The sequence below is a fragment of the Canis aureus genome, chromosome 10 (assembly GCF_053574225.1).
Source record: "Canis aureus isolate CA01 chromosome 10, VMU_Caureus_v.1.0, whole genome shotgun sequence".
Taxonomy (NCBI): Eukaryota; Metazoa; Chordata; class Mammalia; order Carnivora; family Canidae; genus Canis; species Canis aureus.
The window spans coordinates 67,066,022-67,078,719 of NC_135620.1; the positions used below are offsets into that span (position 1 = coordinate 67,066,022).

General features: G+C 53.1%; 1 protein-coding gene across 3 annotated transcripts; it reads right to left on the reverse strand.

Annotated features, from left to right (window-relative positions):
• Positions 1-966: 966 nt before the first annotated feature.
• On the reverse strand, positions 967-12,632 carry C10H9orf152 (chromosome 10 C9orf152 homolog). 3 transcript variants are annotated; one of them, XR_013388298.1, is made up of 3 exons: positions 12,411-12,632; positions 8,778-9,744; positions 967-1,126 (listed from the first exon to the last, which is right to left on the reverse strand). XR_013388298.1 is itself a non-coding variant. In XM_077912872.1 (2 exons), the coding sequence occupies exons 1-2, from the start codon at positions 12,595-12,597 to the stop codon at positions 9,218-9,220; spliced, it is 714 nt and encodes a 237-aa protein (XP_077768998.1). In that variant the 5' UTR covers positions 12,598-12,632; the 3' UTR covers positions 7,797-9,217. The 3 variants fall into 3 exon arrangements, 1 of the variants encoding a protein (XP_077768998.1); XR_013388297.1 differs by lacking the exon at positions 967-1,126 and adding an exon at positions 4,776-7,691; XM_077912872.1 differs by lacking the exon at positions 967-1,126 and having other exon boundaries at positions 7,797-9,744.
• Positions 12,633-12,698: the final 66 nt, after the last annotated feature.

Sequence of the window (12,698 nt, forward strand, 5' to 3'; positions counted from 1 at the left end):
CTGCCCCACGTCCCCTGGCGTCCCCCAGATGCCGCAGCAGGTGCACCTCCCGGCCTGGTGCAGGCCCAGCCCGGCTTTCCCGCAGACACAGAGCCTGCCCGCAGCACAGGCCAGCGCCAGCAGGAAGCTGGGTGCGTCCACCAAGGTGGGGCCATGGGTGCGGCCCTGGCTGGCTGCTGGAGGCCACCACTGTCACTAAGAGCCAACATGTGCTAAAATTCTGGGTTTTTCTAGCCAGGCATGCGGCCTGCCCTCTGACTTGTCACAAGGGCCTATATCGAGTCGTGCCAACTGTTCTGCTGGGCCGCAGAGCTTCTCCAGCTTCTCTGCAGCTTCTCCAGCTTCTCTGCAGCTTCTCTGCAGCTTCTAGGCCGGGGCAGGTTTTCCTCGGCCCCTACTGTTCACGTGCACACGCACATTTTACAGGATCACTGCGATTCTAGGTGTCTGCTTCTGCACTGGGTGGGGTAAAGCTAGGCTGGCAACAAAGAGACCCAGTAATTAATTCAGGGTCTGAAAGAAGAGGGGTGACTTGTCTCTCATGTCACAGTCCGAGGGGAGCTATTCAAGGTCCGAGGGAAGATTTAGTTACGTTGGCGTCTTCTTCATCCTGTTCCCCCACCGCCCCCAGGACCTGTTGTCAGGGGACCGTCCGGCTTTAGGAAGAGGTAAAACGCAGTAAAGGCCTTTACTGAAAGCTTAGGGGTGTCGCACTGTCCTCGGTGGCTGGGGCTTGCCTGCATCAAGACAGACAGTCGACTGGCTTCTAGAGATCAGGAAACTATTGCTAGAACTTCTGCTGCCATCCCAGAAGCTGGCAAGGGAAAACCCACATGCAGCCTGAAGGAACAGGCCGTTGCAAATGTGGTTAGAGCTGCATATCCTCTCTCAGTACATAGTCCACATCTAGTTTATCCTTTTCTGGACTTTTCTTTTTTGAAAAAAAGATTTTTATTTATTTATTCATGAGAGATAGAGAGAGAGGCAGAGACACAGGCAGAGGGGGAAGCAGGCTCCCTGCAGGACTCGATCCCGGGACCCCGGGGTCACGCCCTGGGCCGAAGGCAGAGGCTCAACCTCTGAGCCACCCGGACGTCCCCCTTTTCTGGACTTACAACAGCACAACCTGTAGGAGGAAGAGACAAGGACAGATGAGAGGAACGTAGAACCAGGAAGCCCTCTGGACTAGTCGGGATCTCCCTTGTCTTTTAACACAAAAGATCACGTTTGCCTCCTTGTGCCAGAGATGCCTCTCGAACGCCCACATCCCACAGATCCCACGTACCATGGAGGCAGGGTTGGCAGGCTTCGTGGGGCCTCACAACAAGGGTCAGCCTGGACGGGGGAGCCACTAGGATAGTCACTCACCATGAAAGCCAGCTGCCGGTGCTCGGCCGTCCCTAAGTCATGCTACCTGCGTCTCCCTCCGGGGCCGGCGGCCGAATAGGGCCTTCTGCAGGGTCTCTAGGTCAGGCCGCTGCTTGCACTTGAGCTGCCTTCTCTGAATTGCAGGCCCTACAGATGGGTGATGTTCTTTAACCACGGGGTCATGAGTTGTTTGGGTGGGGGGAGAGTTGTCCCAGTAGCAGCACATAGTCGTGGTAATTGGGTTTATGACATGTATCTGGTTTGGGGGGAACTGTAGGGCTTTAACCATTTAGGGGGGGAAGAGGCTCTGTTGCCTTCCTATGGGGCCTGAGGGGTGATTTTTCTTCCCTGTCCCCTCCAGAGCCAGTACGCAAGTCTCCGGTGTCTCTGTGCAAGGGGTTGGGTCACTGAAGGGGTCTTTTTGTGCTGAAAGAGAGCTGTAGGAGGAAACCTAGCAAATGTGACACCCGTGTACCAATCACACATGAAGGCAGGGGACAGCCTGTATCGTGACCCATGAGACTCCACCGCAATCACCTGGAGGATCTGCTAAGACACACTGTTGGGCCTCATCCCCAGAGTTTCTGGGTCAGTGGGTCTGGGTGGGGCCAGATTATCCTCATTTCTGACGTGCCCAGTGAAGCTAATGCTGCTGGCCTGCAGACCATGGAGCTAGGTGATCGGCTGGGGTACCACTACCACTGGTGCCCCCGATCGCTCCAAAGTTAATCACTCTGAAGTTTTTTTAAGTGTCCTAACAACACTCTGAAAATAACTCTTTGCCCACACTCCTCTTCCCTGGAGAGATACCACAGAGGGTGTTCTGGGGAGCTTTTTGCCCAAACCGTTCCAGAACTTTGCCCAGAAGTGTTGTAAGTATAATCGCTGAGTTGATCCTTGTCTGTGTATGGCTTCTAGTTCATGTCAAGAAGAATCCTGAAATTATAAAACCCTGTAGCAAGAAGTGACCAATAGGTTTCTGGTTTCATATATGGAAGGGACACCCGGGTGGGCCCTAGAGGAAGTCCATAGTGTTCTCTCCCCATATAACTCTACCCTAGAACAGAATACAGTTGGGCCTGCATATTTGTAGGAGGATCAATGATCCTTCTGGTCAACTTTCTTTTTTAGAGAGCCCCAGATGTAGGGTTAGGATCTTCCCACGCACAAAGCTGGCTTGATACAATAGGCATGGGCAATAGAACAGCCCCCCATCCCTGCTCCCTGTCCTTAGGAAGTCAAGCAGTAGAAGTGTGGGACCCAAAGGAGAAGGCACATGAAGATTCTTACAAGTGCTGTGCTTGGCCCCACAGAGAAGCCTCTGTCTCTTGAGTAACTTTGAGCCTCTGGTTTGCAATCCATGGGGTCCTAAGGTAGTGGGTCTGACTGCTGACCACATATTAGAATCATCAGGGGGAGCTTTCAAAAAGTGCCCCTGCTCAAAACCAGCTGGTCTAGACAATCATCTGTTAAAAAAAAAAAAAAAAAAGAGAGGAGGTGAGGATTTAACAAAGAAAAATTAAAGCAAATGCCACCAAAGGCCAAAAATGGAAAAAGGACCATGGGAAAATATGGTTGGTTACTGGAAAGAGGCTGAAGGGAACTTTCCAGAATGCTGGAAATGTTTATCTTGATCTATGGTGCGTGTGTGTGTGTGTGTGTGTGTGTATCTCTATGTGAAAATAAGTATATATTTATATGTATAAATATGTATGTCTTTAAGACACACTGGAGATTAGTGCCCTTCCCACATTATACATGTTTTATGCCTTCGTTAAAAAGAAAAATATGGAATATCAATGCTCTGGCCCTAGTCCAGAGACTGTAATTTAGTTGGATATTCTCCAAGTCCCCTCTTGATTCTCTTGTGCAGTCAGGGTTGGGAAGCACGGTCTCCGAGAACTGAGCCAGTCCAGGTGAGCACCTAATGCTGGAGGGGCCGAAGGAGACCCACGGCTCACTCATGGGCCAGCTCACCAGGGTTTGCCACCGTGAGCACTTGTATGGAGTCTCCTTTGCACACACACCCTTTGGGGACTGGTGATGGTCCTTGGCTGGTCCGGGGTCTTCCCGTGGATCTTGCCAGCATGTGGTAGAGCTCAGCAGAGAGGAGCTTGGGATTTGGGGGACAACCTCTCCTAGTCCTCAGGTTGTGAGGGTGGCCACCTGTGTGCTGTGGGCAGAACCTTAAAAAGAGTGAGCAAGGGTCTGGTTTGTGGGGAGAATCTGGCAAGTGGAAGGATGGGCAGGAGCAGGAATCCACGGCTAGTGCAGGAGCGGGGACGGGCTGTCTCAGGACCCTCCAACCAAGAGAGCACTGCGCTTCCTGTGAAGGGGGGCAGCTCTTACCCTGGGACAATATTTGCTGACCTAGATCTCCTGTTGATCCTAGGGGCTAGCTCAGGCTTAAAAAGCACTTGGAGTTTGGGTTGGCAGACGATGCACTGTTTGCCACCAGCACCTTTCCCCTTCCTTCTTCCATTTCTTGGCCAAGGCTGGGGGGTTGGCACGCTGCCCAGCCTTGGTTATGATCCCGGATTTGGGGAATTCAGGGGGTGGATTAAAACAGCCAGGTGGTCAATTATCAATGAACAGACAAAGGGAGATAAAAGGCTTAATAATACATAGTGCATGGATTGTCTTTCTGGACAGAAGTGAAGGGGAAATCCTAACGTGACTGCCACAAACCCAGAGCCAAGAAATAAAATGAGAGATTCAGTCCCTTGAACACTGTTTCCAGGAAGCATATTTGTTCATTAGCTGTGGGGGAAACGTAATCACAGCAATAAAAAATAAAAAAGAACACTTCAGGAACTGATGTGCAGATGGAAAATGTTGATGGTGGGTCAGTTGGGTCTTCCTAAATAATAAGGAAGAGATCTGAAGGAATGTTCGAGCAAAGTGTGGTAACCAATGTCTCAAAGGCTGGGGCAGGGTTAAGTTTTAAGAAGCAGTATTTAGAAAAAGACACAGGGTTCTCTCTGGACTCCCAGGAGAAGCACCAATTTCCCCACTGACAGTTATCAAGTCAAAAATATTTCCTTTTTTAAAAAAATTATTTTTATTTTTATTTTTTTAAAGATTTTTATTTATTTATGAGAAACACACACACACAGAGAGAGAGAGAGAGAGAGAGAGAGAGAGGCAGAGACACAGGCAGAGGGAGAAGCAGGCTCCATGCAAGGAGCCTGACGTGGGACTTGATCCTGGTACTCCAGGATCACACCCTGGACCAAAGGCAAGTGCTCAACCACTGAGCCACCCAGGCTTCCCCCTCTTTTTTTTTTTTAAGTCAAAAATATTTCAAGAGGATTCCCCAGCTATGATGATACAGAATAAATTGAGGGAAGGAATTAGAAGGAAGTAATGCAACACAGTAGTGTTAAGAGATAAACTGAGGCACAGCAAACACTGAAAGAGTTTATTTGAGCAAAAATCTATTGACATCCAGTTAGCCCCAAACTACAAGTGATTAGGGGAACCCCATCAAGAGCTCAGGGAGAGACTTTGATACGGCAGACAGGGAAGCGAAGTGAGGAAGCTATTGATTGGCTACAGCCCAAGGCCTAGTTGGTTATGTGTGACCGGTTGTCCTTAGGTTGCAATTTTGTGACCTAGAGGCACTCCAGGCTTGGATTTGGTTTGCTTAAGCAGGCCACCTCCTGTTGCAGAGGTGGTGGTGGGACACGGGTGCGGGAATGGCACAGGCCCCAGGTGCACCAGCAGAGAGTAGACAAGACCCGGCCACCCGGGAAAGTGAGGTGGACCTGATGCATAGGGGGTGGGAGGGAGTCCCCTCACCTGCAGGAGCCTGTGGGGCCACCAGCCGTCCACCCAAGCCCACAGACCTTGAGCCGGGCCACTGTAGACAGCCAAGGGAAGAGAGCCCCAAAAGGCACCACAGCCAATCCCATAAGGAGCCATCTGTGCTCACTCTGTGCCTTCCACCCTGATGCCAAAAGACTGTACCCATGGAACGAGAGAGGGTTGTGTGAACAAGGACACCATGTCCCCCCACCCCCACCCCAACCAACCCTGGTCTTAAAAGTGCTTGCTGCCAGGCCTGCTGGGGCAGGGAGGGAGGTCGGTGGGTCTAACTGGAGTGTGAGGTAAGACCTGGGATGAAGTTAGGGAACCAGTTTGAAGTGACTGCCCCCTGGCGGGCATGTGGTGGAATTGCCATGAAGACCTAGGGGGCTGCTGACCCCTCCTGTTCCAACTAGGACCCGTGTGGCTCAGAGAGCTCAGCCACTCAGCCAAGGTCACGTCTCCCAGTGGCAGTGCTGAGAGGACTGACGCCCATACCAGCAGCCACGTCGGGGTGGGGTGGGGGGTCCTCGCTGTGGTCGGAAGGCTGGGAGACCTGCTGTGGGACTCACGATGACGTGAGCTGGCTGGTCTCTGGTTTCCAGAAGCTTCTTCCTCTGCTAGCACAGTGGAGAGCGCTCGAGAAGAGGGTAGCCCTAGTCCTGCCCAGCACGGGAGAGAGAGGATCAGAGGTGCAGGGGGTCCCACACTAAGCTGCGCCCGAGCAGGTGCGCCAGCCTAGGGCTTGATGGAAGTGTGAGTGTGATTGGGAGGCGGAGGGGAGGGTGCTGGCCTAATGCTCTTGGCAGGAGCACCCTGGTGGGAAGAGGGAAGATTCCAAACCAGCCCTGCCCGTGCCCTGTGTCCCTTCAGGCTTTGGTAGGAACACCTGATCCTCAGCCCCACCCTCAGCATGAGAGCAGCTCAGTCCCAGGGAAGGCCAGGCCTCTGGGGCACAGACGCCACCCTGTCCGGTCGGCCTTGATGGCAGGCGGTTGGCTCTGACCTGAACTTGACGACACTGACCTGGCCTGTTCTTGGCTAAAATGTTTTCCTCCTCGGGCATAGCCTCTTGGACTCTGGCTTTTTATTTACTTATCTTTATGTATTTAGTTTTTAGAGAGGAGAGGGGCAGTGGGAGAGGGAGAGGGAGAATCTTAAGCAGACTCCCTACAGAGCATGAAGCCAGATGCAGGACTCGATCTCACAACCCTGCGGTCATGACCTGAGCTGAAATCAAGAGTATTTTGTTTTTAGACTTTATTTATTTATTCATGAGAGACACAGAGAGAGAGAGAGAGAGAGAGAGGCAGAGACATAGGCAGAGGGAGAAGCAGGCTCCTCGCTGTGAGCCCAGTGTGGGGGCTCGATCCCCAGACCCGGGGTCATGCCTTGAGCCGAAGGCAGAGGCTCAACTGCTGAGCCACCCAGGTGGCCCAGGGCTCTGGCCTTGTAAACCCATGCTCAAGAAAAAACAACTTCAGATTGTGGAATATGGATCTAGAAAAGGGATGAGTGTGAGGGGTGCGGTCAGGGAAGTGACCTGTCCCATGTCTTGCCTCTTAAAGTCTGTGACACCCCACCGCCCTGGCTCTCCTTTACTCCCCGGTCAGGGTCCTTCACCGTCCCTCCTCCTCCTTTCCTGCTTCTCCTAAAGAAGGATTGGAAAGATCCTTAGAGTTCTTTCAACTAAGTAAACTGCATTTTCAGGACTCATTCCAGACCCCGTCCTCTCTCCGCACCCTACACGGGTGAGCTCGCCTTGCCTCGTCCTTTCCAGTACCTCTGCACACTCGCGCCACTTAAATTCGTGTCCAGCCCAGAACTTTGGTCCCATTCATCCACCGGCCCATTTGGTATCTTCCTTTGCGTATCTCACGAACGTCTCAAACTCAGGATCCCTCAAACTGAATCTTCCTTCCTTAAATCCTAATGACTCTAGCTCCAAAATTCGTATCCGGTGTATCCACTCCCCCCCACCCGCCCCCATCTCTGCGGCTCCTCCTCTAGCTTGAACTAACAGCATCTTTCCCACTGTACTTGGCCATTTTCTCCCTGGTGTTGCCTCTTACTGTGACCCTCAACCCTTTCTCCATAGAACAACCAGAGTAATCTGGTTAAAAGGCAAATTAAATCATTTTAGTCTCACATGTCGATCTCTTAATGGCTGTTTATTGTATTCAGGATGGAATCTCCTACTGTCCTCTAACCTGGCCCCTATCCACCCGTGCTAGCCTTAGTGCTGCTCACCTGGGCTTTCCTATTCCTGCTCTCCTTCCAGGCACATGGGATGATTGCATACCCTTGATGGGAAGAGAGGACCACGGAACTTCCTTGGGGCAATGAAACGTAAGTACAAGAGGTTTGAAAGCCAGTCCAGGACTAGTAGTGCACTTTCTTCTCCTGCTACAGCGTTTAGGGAAACCAGCATTGGTCTTCCAGGTGGCATGAGGCCGAACTGCTGGCAGCGCTTGCAGGAGAGCTGTCTTGGGAAGTTTGCCCAAATGCACATGGACCTTTCAGGAGTGAAGAAAAGCACCTGTTGTGAGATCTGAGGGTTTGTTTCTGCAGCAAAACATAGTCTGTCCCGATTGATACGTTGTAGAAAAAGGGGTTACGTATGGCGATCCTCTTTAAAACGGAGCAAAGGACAAGGGCTTTTCAGAAAATGTCCTTTTTCATTAGACTAGAAAAAAATTAACAGTGGCTCTTGTGCTCTTGTGTATTTTTTCCCCCCAGTGGCTCTTATTTTTTGCAAAAGGAATTGCAACAAATCCCCAAATTGGAGTGAGTTTCTGGGTGATCCAAGAAGCAGGCACATTCGTATTTTTGCCAGGTAACGACACACCTCGTTAACAACCCTGGGTGTAGATGGGCAAGACTGGATCACCACTGGGGAAAAAGAGGGAAACACAAGTGAAACTTTACAGAGATATTATCTGAGGTGAGGGAAAGGCACCTTCGGTGTGTTTAAATATTGTTAATAAAGTCACACATTAACCAGGAAAGCCCTGCTTTCTTCCCATTATCCAAGTAACACCTGCTTCACTTTGTCCTAAGTTTAAAATACCCCAGGGAAAGATCTGGGTGCTTCAAATTTGGCTGAAAAGGAAAGCGTTTGTGGGGAAGACATATTTTCCAAGCTTTTTCTTTTTCTTTTCTTTCTTTCTTTTTTCTTTTTTCTTTTTTTGGTTTCCTACTTAGGCTCCTCTTACTATTTATCTTCAATGATCAGCAGTGTTTATAAGAACTTAATTAGAAGAGAGCAAGTAGGAGAGAGAAAGGCAGGGAGAGTAAGAAAAGAGACAAATGGGATGGATGGAAGGAAGCAAGGGAGGGAGGGAGGAACAGAGGGAAAGAGAGAAGGAAATACACCTGTGGTGACATTGGAATGTGCAGTCTCGGTGAGAGGGAAGAGATGGCCACCCTTCCCGAACGCCCTTAAACACACAAAATAGTAGGGTGTTTTTTTTAAACCCTGAGTGACCACAGTTTGGGAGGCTCAGCTGAAATAATATGGTCACTACCAATGAATGTAGCGCCTTCTCAGTGAGCTGGCCTCCAGGCACAGTAACCAGAAAAAGGCAATTCTCAGAGCTCACCTCCAGATCATCAGAAGATACTGGCAACAAGAATGCCCAACACTCATTGATTCCGGGGCCCTGCTAAGGCATTCCATTGGCTAGGGTGCCTGTGTCATGTTTCAAAGTTTCCATTTCTAGGGATGGAGAAGATGTCCTACTGGGCCTTCCCAAGGAGTGGGCATCTAGGGCTCCGTAGCGATGTCTTCGTAGACAAGCAGAATAAGGCCACGTTGATCACACAGCGCTCCTTCATCCTGGACCATGGGCCATCTGGCCTAGGCAGGCTCTTCTTTTTTAAAGGGCGACACCCTATGTCCACCATGAAGTTCAAAATCCCTGCAACTGAGTTAGTCCAGTCTTGGCTCATAGCTAGAGGTCCGAGTTGTGGCTCCGTCTCCCGGTTCTTTGATGAGGCCACCGGTGCTTTCAACGCTGAGACATTGGCTGAGCAGAGAGCTTCAGGCTGGGCCGTACAAGCCCAGCTTCCTGGCAGTTTGAGAGATCCTAGGAGTTTTCCTCTGGGGAAATGGATAGTGAGCTGCTTTTCCAGACCTGCCTGGGTTCTTTAGGGAAGGAGGGCACTGAATGCCTACATTTAGGCCAGATCCCACTGCCTTTGTTTGGGCACGGCCCACCTGACATTCTCGCCGGGCTGTTCGGGGGATGGCGGTCCCTTGCTGAGTCATCTGATTGTCTTCAAACAAGCCTGGGTCTCCGTCCTGAGGGAGCCTTTGCTCAGACCCCATGAGCTTGGCCTTGTGTTTTACCTGAAGGCCGGTTTCCTGGTGGAAGGTCTGTACCCAGCGGTACATCTCTAGGTGCGTGTTCCACGGAGACTCGAGAGCCTGAAGACAGCCTCTGTCAGCCTCCTCCCGCATCCCCTCTGCCTCAGGATCCATCTCCTCCAGGGACAGTGAACGTCTTCTCTCCTTGTTAATCCAAACAGGACTGACCATGGACTCAGCAGGAGCGGGCGTGTACCCTCCTGACAAAGCAAGTCACAAGCAGGGTCACCACTGGAACGGACGCGGGCACCTCTCATTGGGGGGGGGGTGTCTCAGAGCTTTTGAGCTGAAGGAATGCTATCCCAAAACGTCAAGGAAGCCTGGTACCATCACATTGCATGTGTGTGTACACGTACGTGGGTCACACATGATCCCACTTGCGTGCTCACACGTGTATACCCCCTCCCTTGCCCACACATTCACATCCATACAATCTCTCTCTCTAACATACACACACCCACACACAGACTCACGCACAATTATTCATTCATTCAACAGGTATTTATTGAGCATTTATTATGTGCCAGGCATTATTTATTCTAGGTTCAGGGGAAATGGCAGTAAACATTGAGGCAACAGCCACATCCTCGTGGATATGCTCTAGCGGGCAGGAACCACAGTAAGCAAGCGAATATATCATAATAAAATAGCAGGTGGTAACCAATGCTATAAAGAAGCTCCCCCCCCCCCAAAAAATAAAGAAAAACCCAAGCAGAACAGAGTTTAACAGCAGACTCCGGGTCTCCACTGCAGTGAAGGAGTGAACCCAAGGTAGAGCCAGGGAACGAGCGTTCAGGCTGAGACAATGGTGCTGATGCACACGCGCTCGCCAGTGGAAAAGATTACTCTTAACTTATGGGGTTTTGCGTTCTGGGATTCCAAGAATGGGTTTACTACCCAAGGTGGAGGAGGGAGGAGCTGTATTTGGAAGCAGCTCCTTGGAGGGCTGGGGGCTCCTCCCATCCCATGGACACTGTTCTGGGAACACGCATCACCTCCTGCTTCTCTGAACTGGCTGCAGAGGTGAGGTGACGCCTGTCTTCTTTCTCAAGGACCTATTTTTACCACCTCGTGGCACCTGACACTTTATTGTCAACCCCTGGTGGCAGAGAGGGTTGTGGGAATGACCCAAAGGTGTTCCATAGAGAGAAGGTCTGTGACCAGCCTGGAGTTGCCTCGGACTTGTCAGTGGAGTGCTCTTGAGCATCCCGGCCATTTGTCACTGCACAAGGCACTTGTCACTGCAGGAGGCCCTGGACAGGACAAAGTGCAGGCAGGGGTGGAGAGGTCCAGGTAGAGGGAACCCCCCTGATCACCAGGTCTGGGAGGCTAAGGGAGTGGGGGCAGGTGCAGCCATGTCTCTGCAAAGAGGGGAACGACTGGAAATTTGTTCCCGCTGTAGGACTGCCCCACGGTTCTCAGCATGGCAAACGTGGAAACCTTTACAAGGAGCCAAAACGTTCTGTGTCCGTTTGAGAACAGAGGAGGAGGGGATGTGACGGGACAATCTAGGAACTAGTATCTTCTCCACTATGCCAAGGGGGACAAGCAGGCCTTGGATGCAGAGAGGAGCCTCCCTAGCTGTCATTCCCAGCCTGGGGTCCACAGAGGACGAGGGGAAAGACTAAGTGGGAGGCATACCCGGACCCTGCCCCCAACACAGATCCTGCTGAGTGGCCGACCTGGCCTGGGGGCCCCAAGTCTTCCCTGACCAAAGCAGTGCCTGACCAGCCCTCTGGCACTAACCTGCCCTCGCTGCTCCCAGGACGCTAGTGAGGGGAGGAGGGCGCCCAGTGGGTGGGAGAAGGGGCCAGAGGGGAGGGATGGGCCGGGGGGGGGGGGGGCGCGGATTCTGTGGGACATGTCAAGCCTGACTGTCTTTGGGATGTGCACATTACATGGGTTTGTGAGTCCCAACGCTGGGTCTGGCAAGCCTGGTACTTCCATTTGGTAGTGGTTTAATAAGTGTGTGCTGAGTGACGGAATGACTAAACACCTCTGAGGATGAACCAGGGCTTCAAGAACATTTCAGTGTACCCCCTGCAGAGATGGGGGCCACCGGGCGGTGCCGGTTCAGTTCATACAGAGCCCCCTGGTTGGCAGCAGCACATGTGACGGGAGCCGGGCACCTTCAGCCGGGTGGTGCCACTTTTGTCTCAAAAGGCCACACATTTCCTGTCCCGGATGGATGTCCCTCTGGCCCCTCATCCCATCCCAGCTGGCCTAGTGCAGGGCAGGCCACCCAATGAGTCCTGAAGTGTAGAAGAGCCACAGAGACCCTCGGGCCCAGCCTTGGCCTTCCCCTCTCCCTTGACCCATTCATTCCTCCGGTAGAGGGAAGGGCTGGGACAGAACGGGAACCGCAGCGCTACCTTCCTCCAGGAATGAAGCCGGAGTTCCCAGAGGGAAGAGGCCTCCTCCCTCCGAGGCTTCTGCGGCTCAAGCCTCCTGGGAAGTTGTCTGAGACTGTGACCAGCACGCCCTGAGCCAAGGTGCCTCCTGAGTCCCTGAGCCCCGGGCTCCCGAGGCCCTTGCCCAGGGTCTCGGGAACGCCACGTCGGCTCTCTCCAGAGGCCCGTTTCTCCAGCTTTGCAGGAGGTGAGACCCAACCAAGAAGAGCTCCCATGGCTCCACCTGCCCAGCAGGGGCCCAAGGCACCATGCACCAGGAAGAACAGGCCAGCCAGGTGAGAACGGGGGAGCAGCGGTCAGGTGCAGCCGGCAGCTGGCCAGGTTGGCAGGAGCTGCCCGGACGCAGGCCTCCTTGCTCCGGCTCTGACCCCCCTCAAAGGCCTCCCCGGCTGCAGCTCCCCCGCCCCCCACTCCTGCCCCCAGCACCTGCCCGGCCCTACGCCCTACCTTCCTACCTTTCGGGAGCACCACCAGCTGGGCCTGGGCCCTCTGCTGCCTCCGCAAGTACTGGGCTCGCAGGCCCTGGACGCCGAGCGGGGGCTCTCTCCCCGGGGCCTGCGTGCCCGAGCCCTCGGCCATGGAGCAGGGCCCCCGCTGCCAGCAGTGCGGCAGGGCCGGGCAGAGGCAGGGCAGCCCCTGCATGGGATCCGGGAGCAGAGCAAACAGGGATGGGCGGGGCGCGAGGGGGGAGCCAGGGGGAGGGGGAGCGAGGAGGGGGTGGGGAGCGAGGAGGGCGGGGAGCG

What these genes read in the sequence shown, in the direction of transcription:
- C10H9orf152 (XM_077912872.1), bottom strand. Translation starts at nt 12,597, where the DNA reads ATGCAGGGGCTGCCCTGCCTCTGCCCGGCCCTGCCGCACTGCTGGCAG. An exon ending in GCTGGTGGTGCTCCCGAAAG is followed by an intron (nt 9,745 to 12,410) that starts GTAGGAAGGTAG and finishes TTGCTTTGTCAG; the next exon opens with GAGGGTACACGCCCGCTCCT.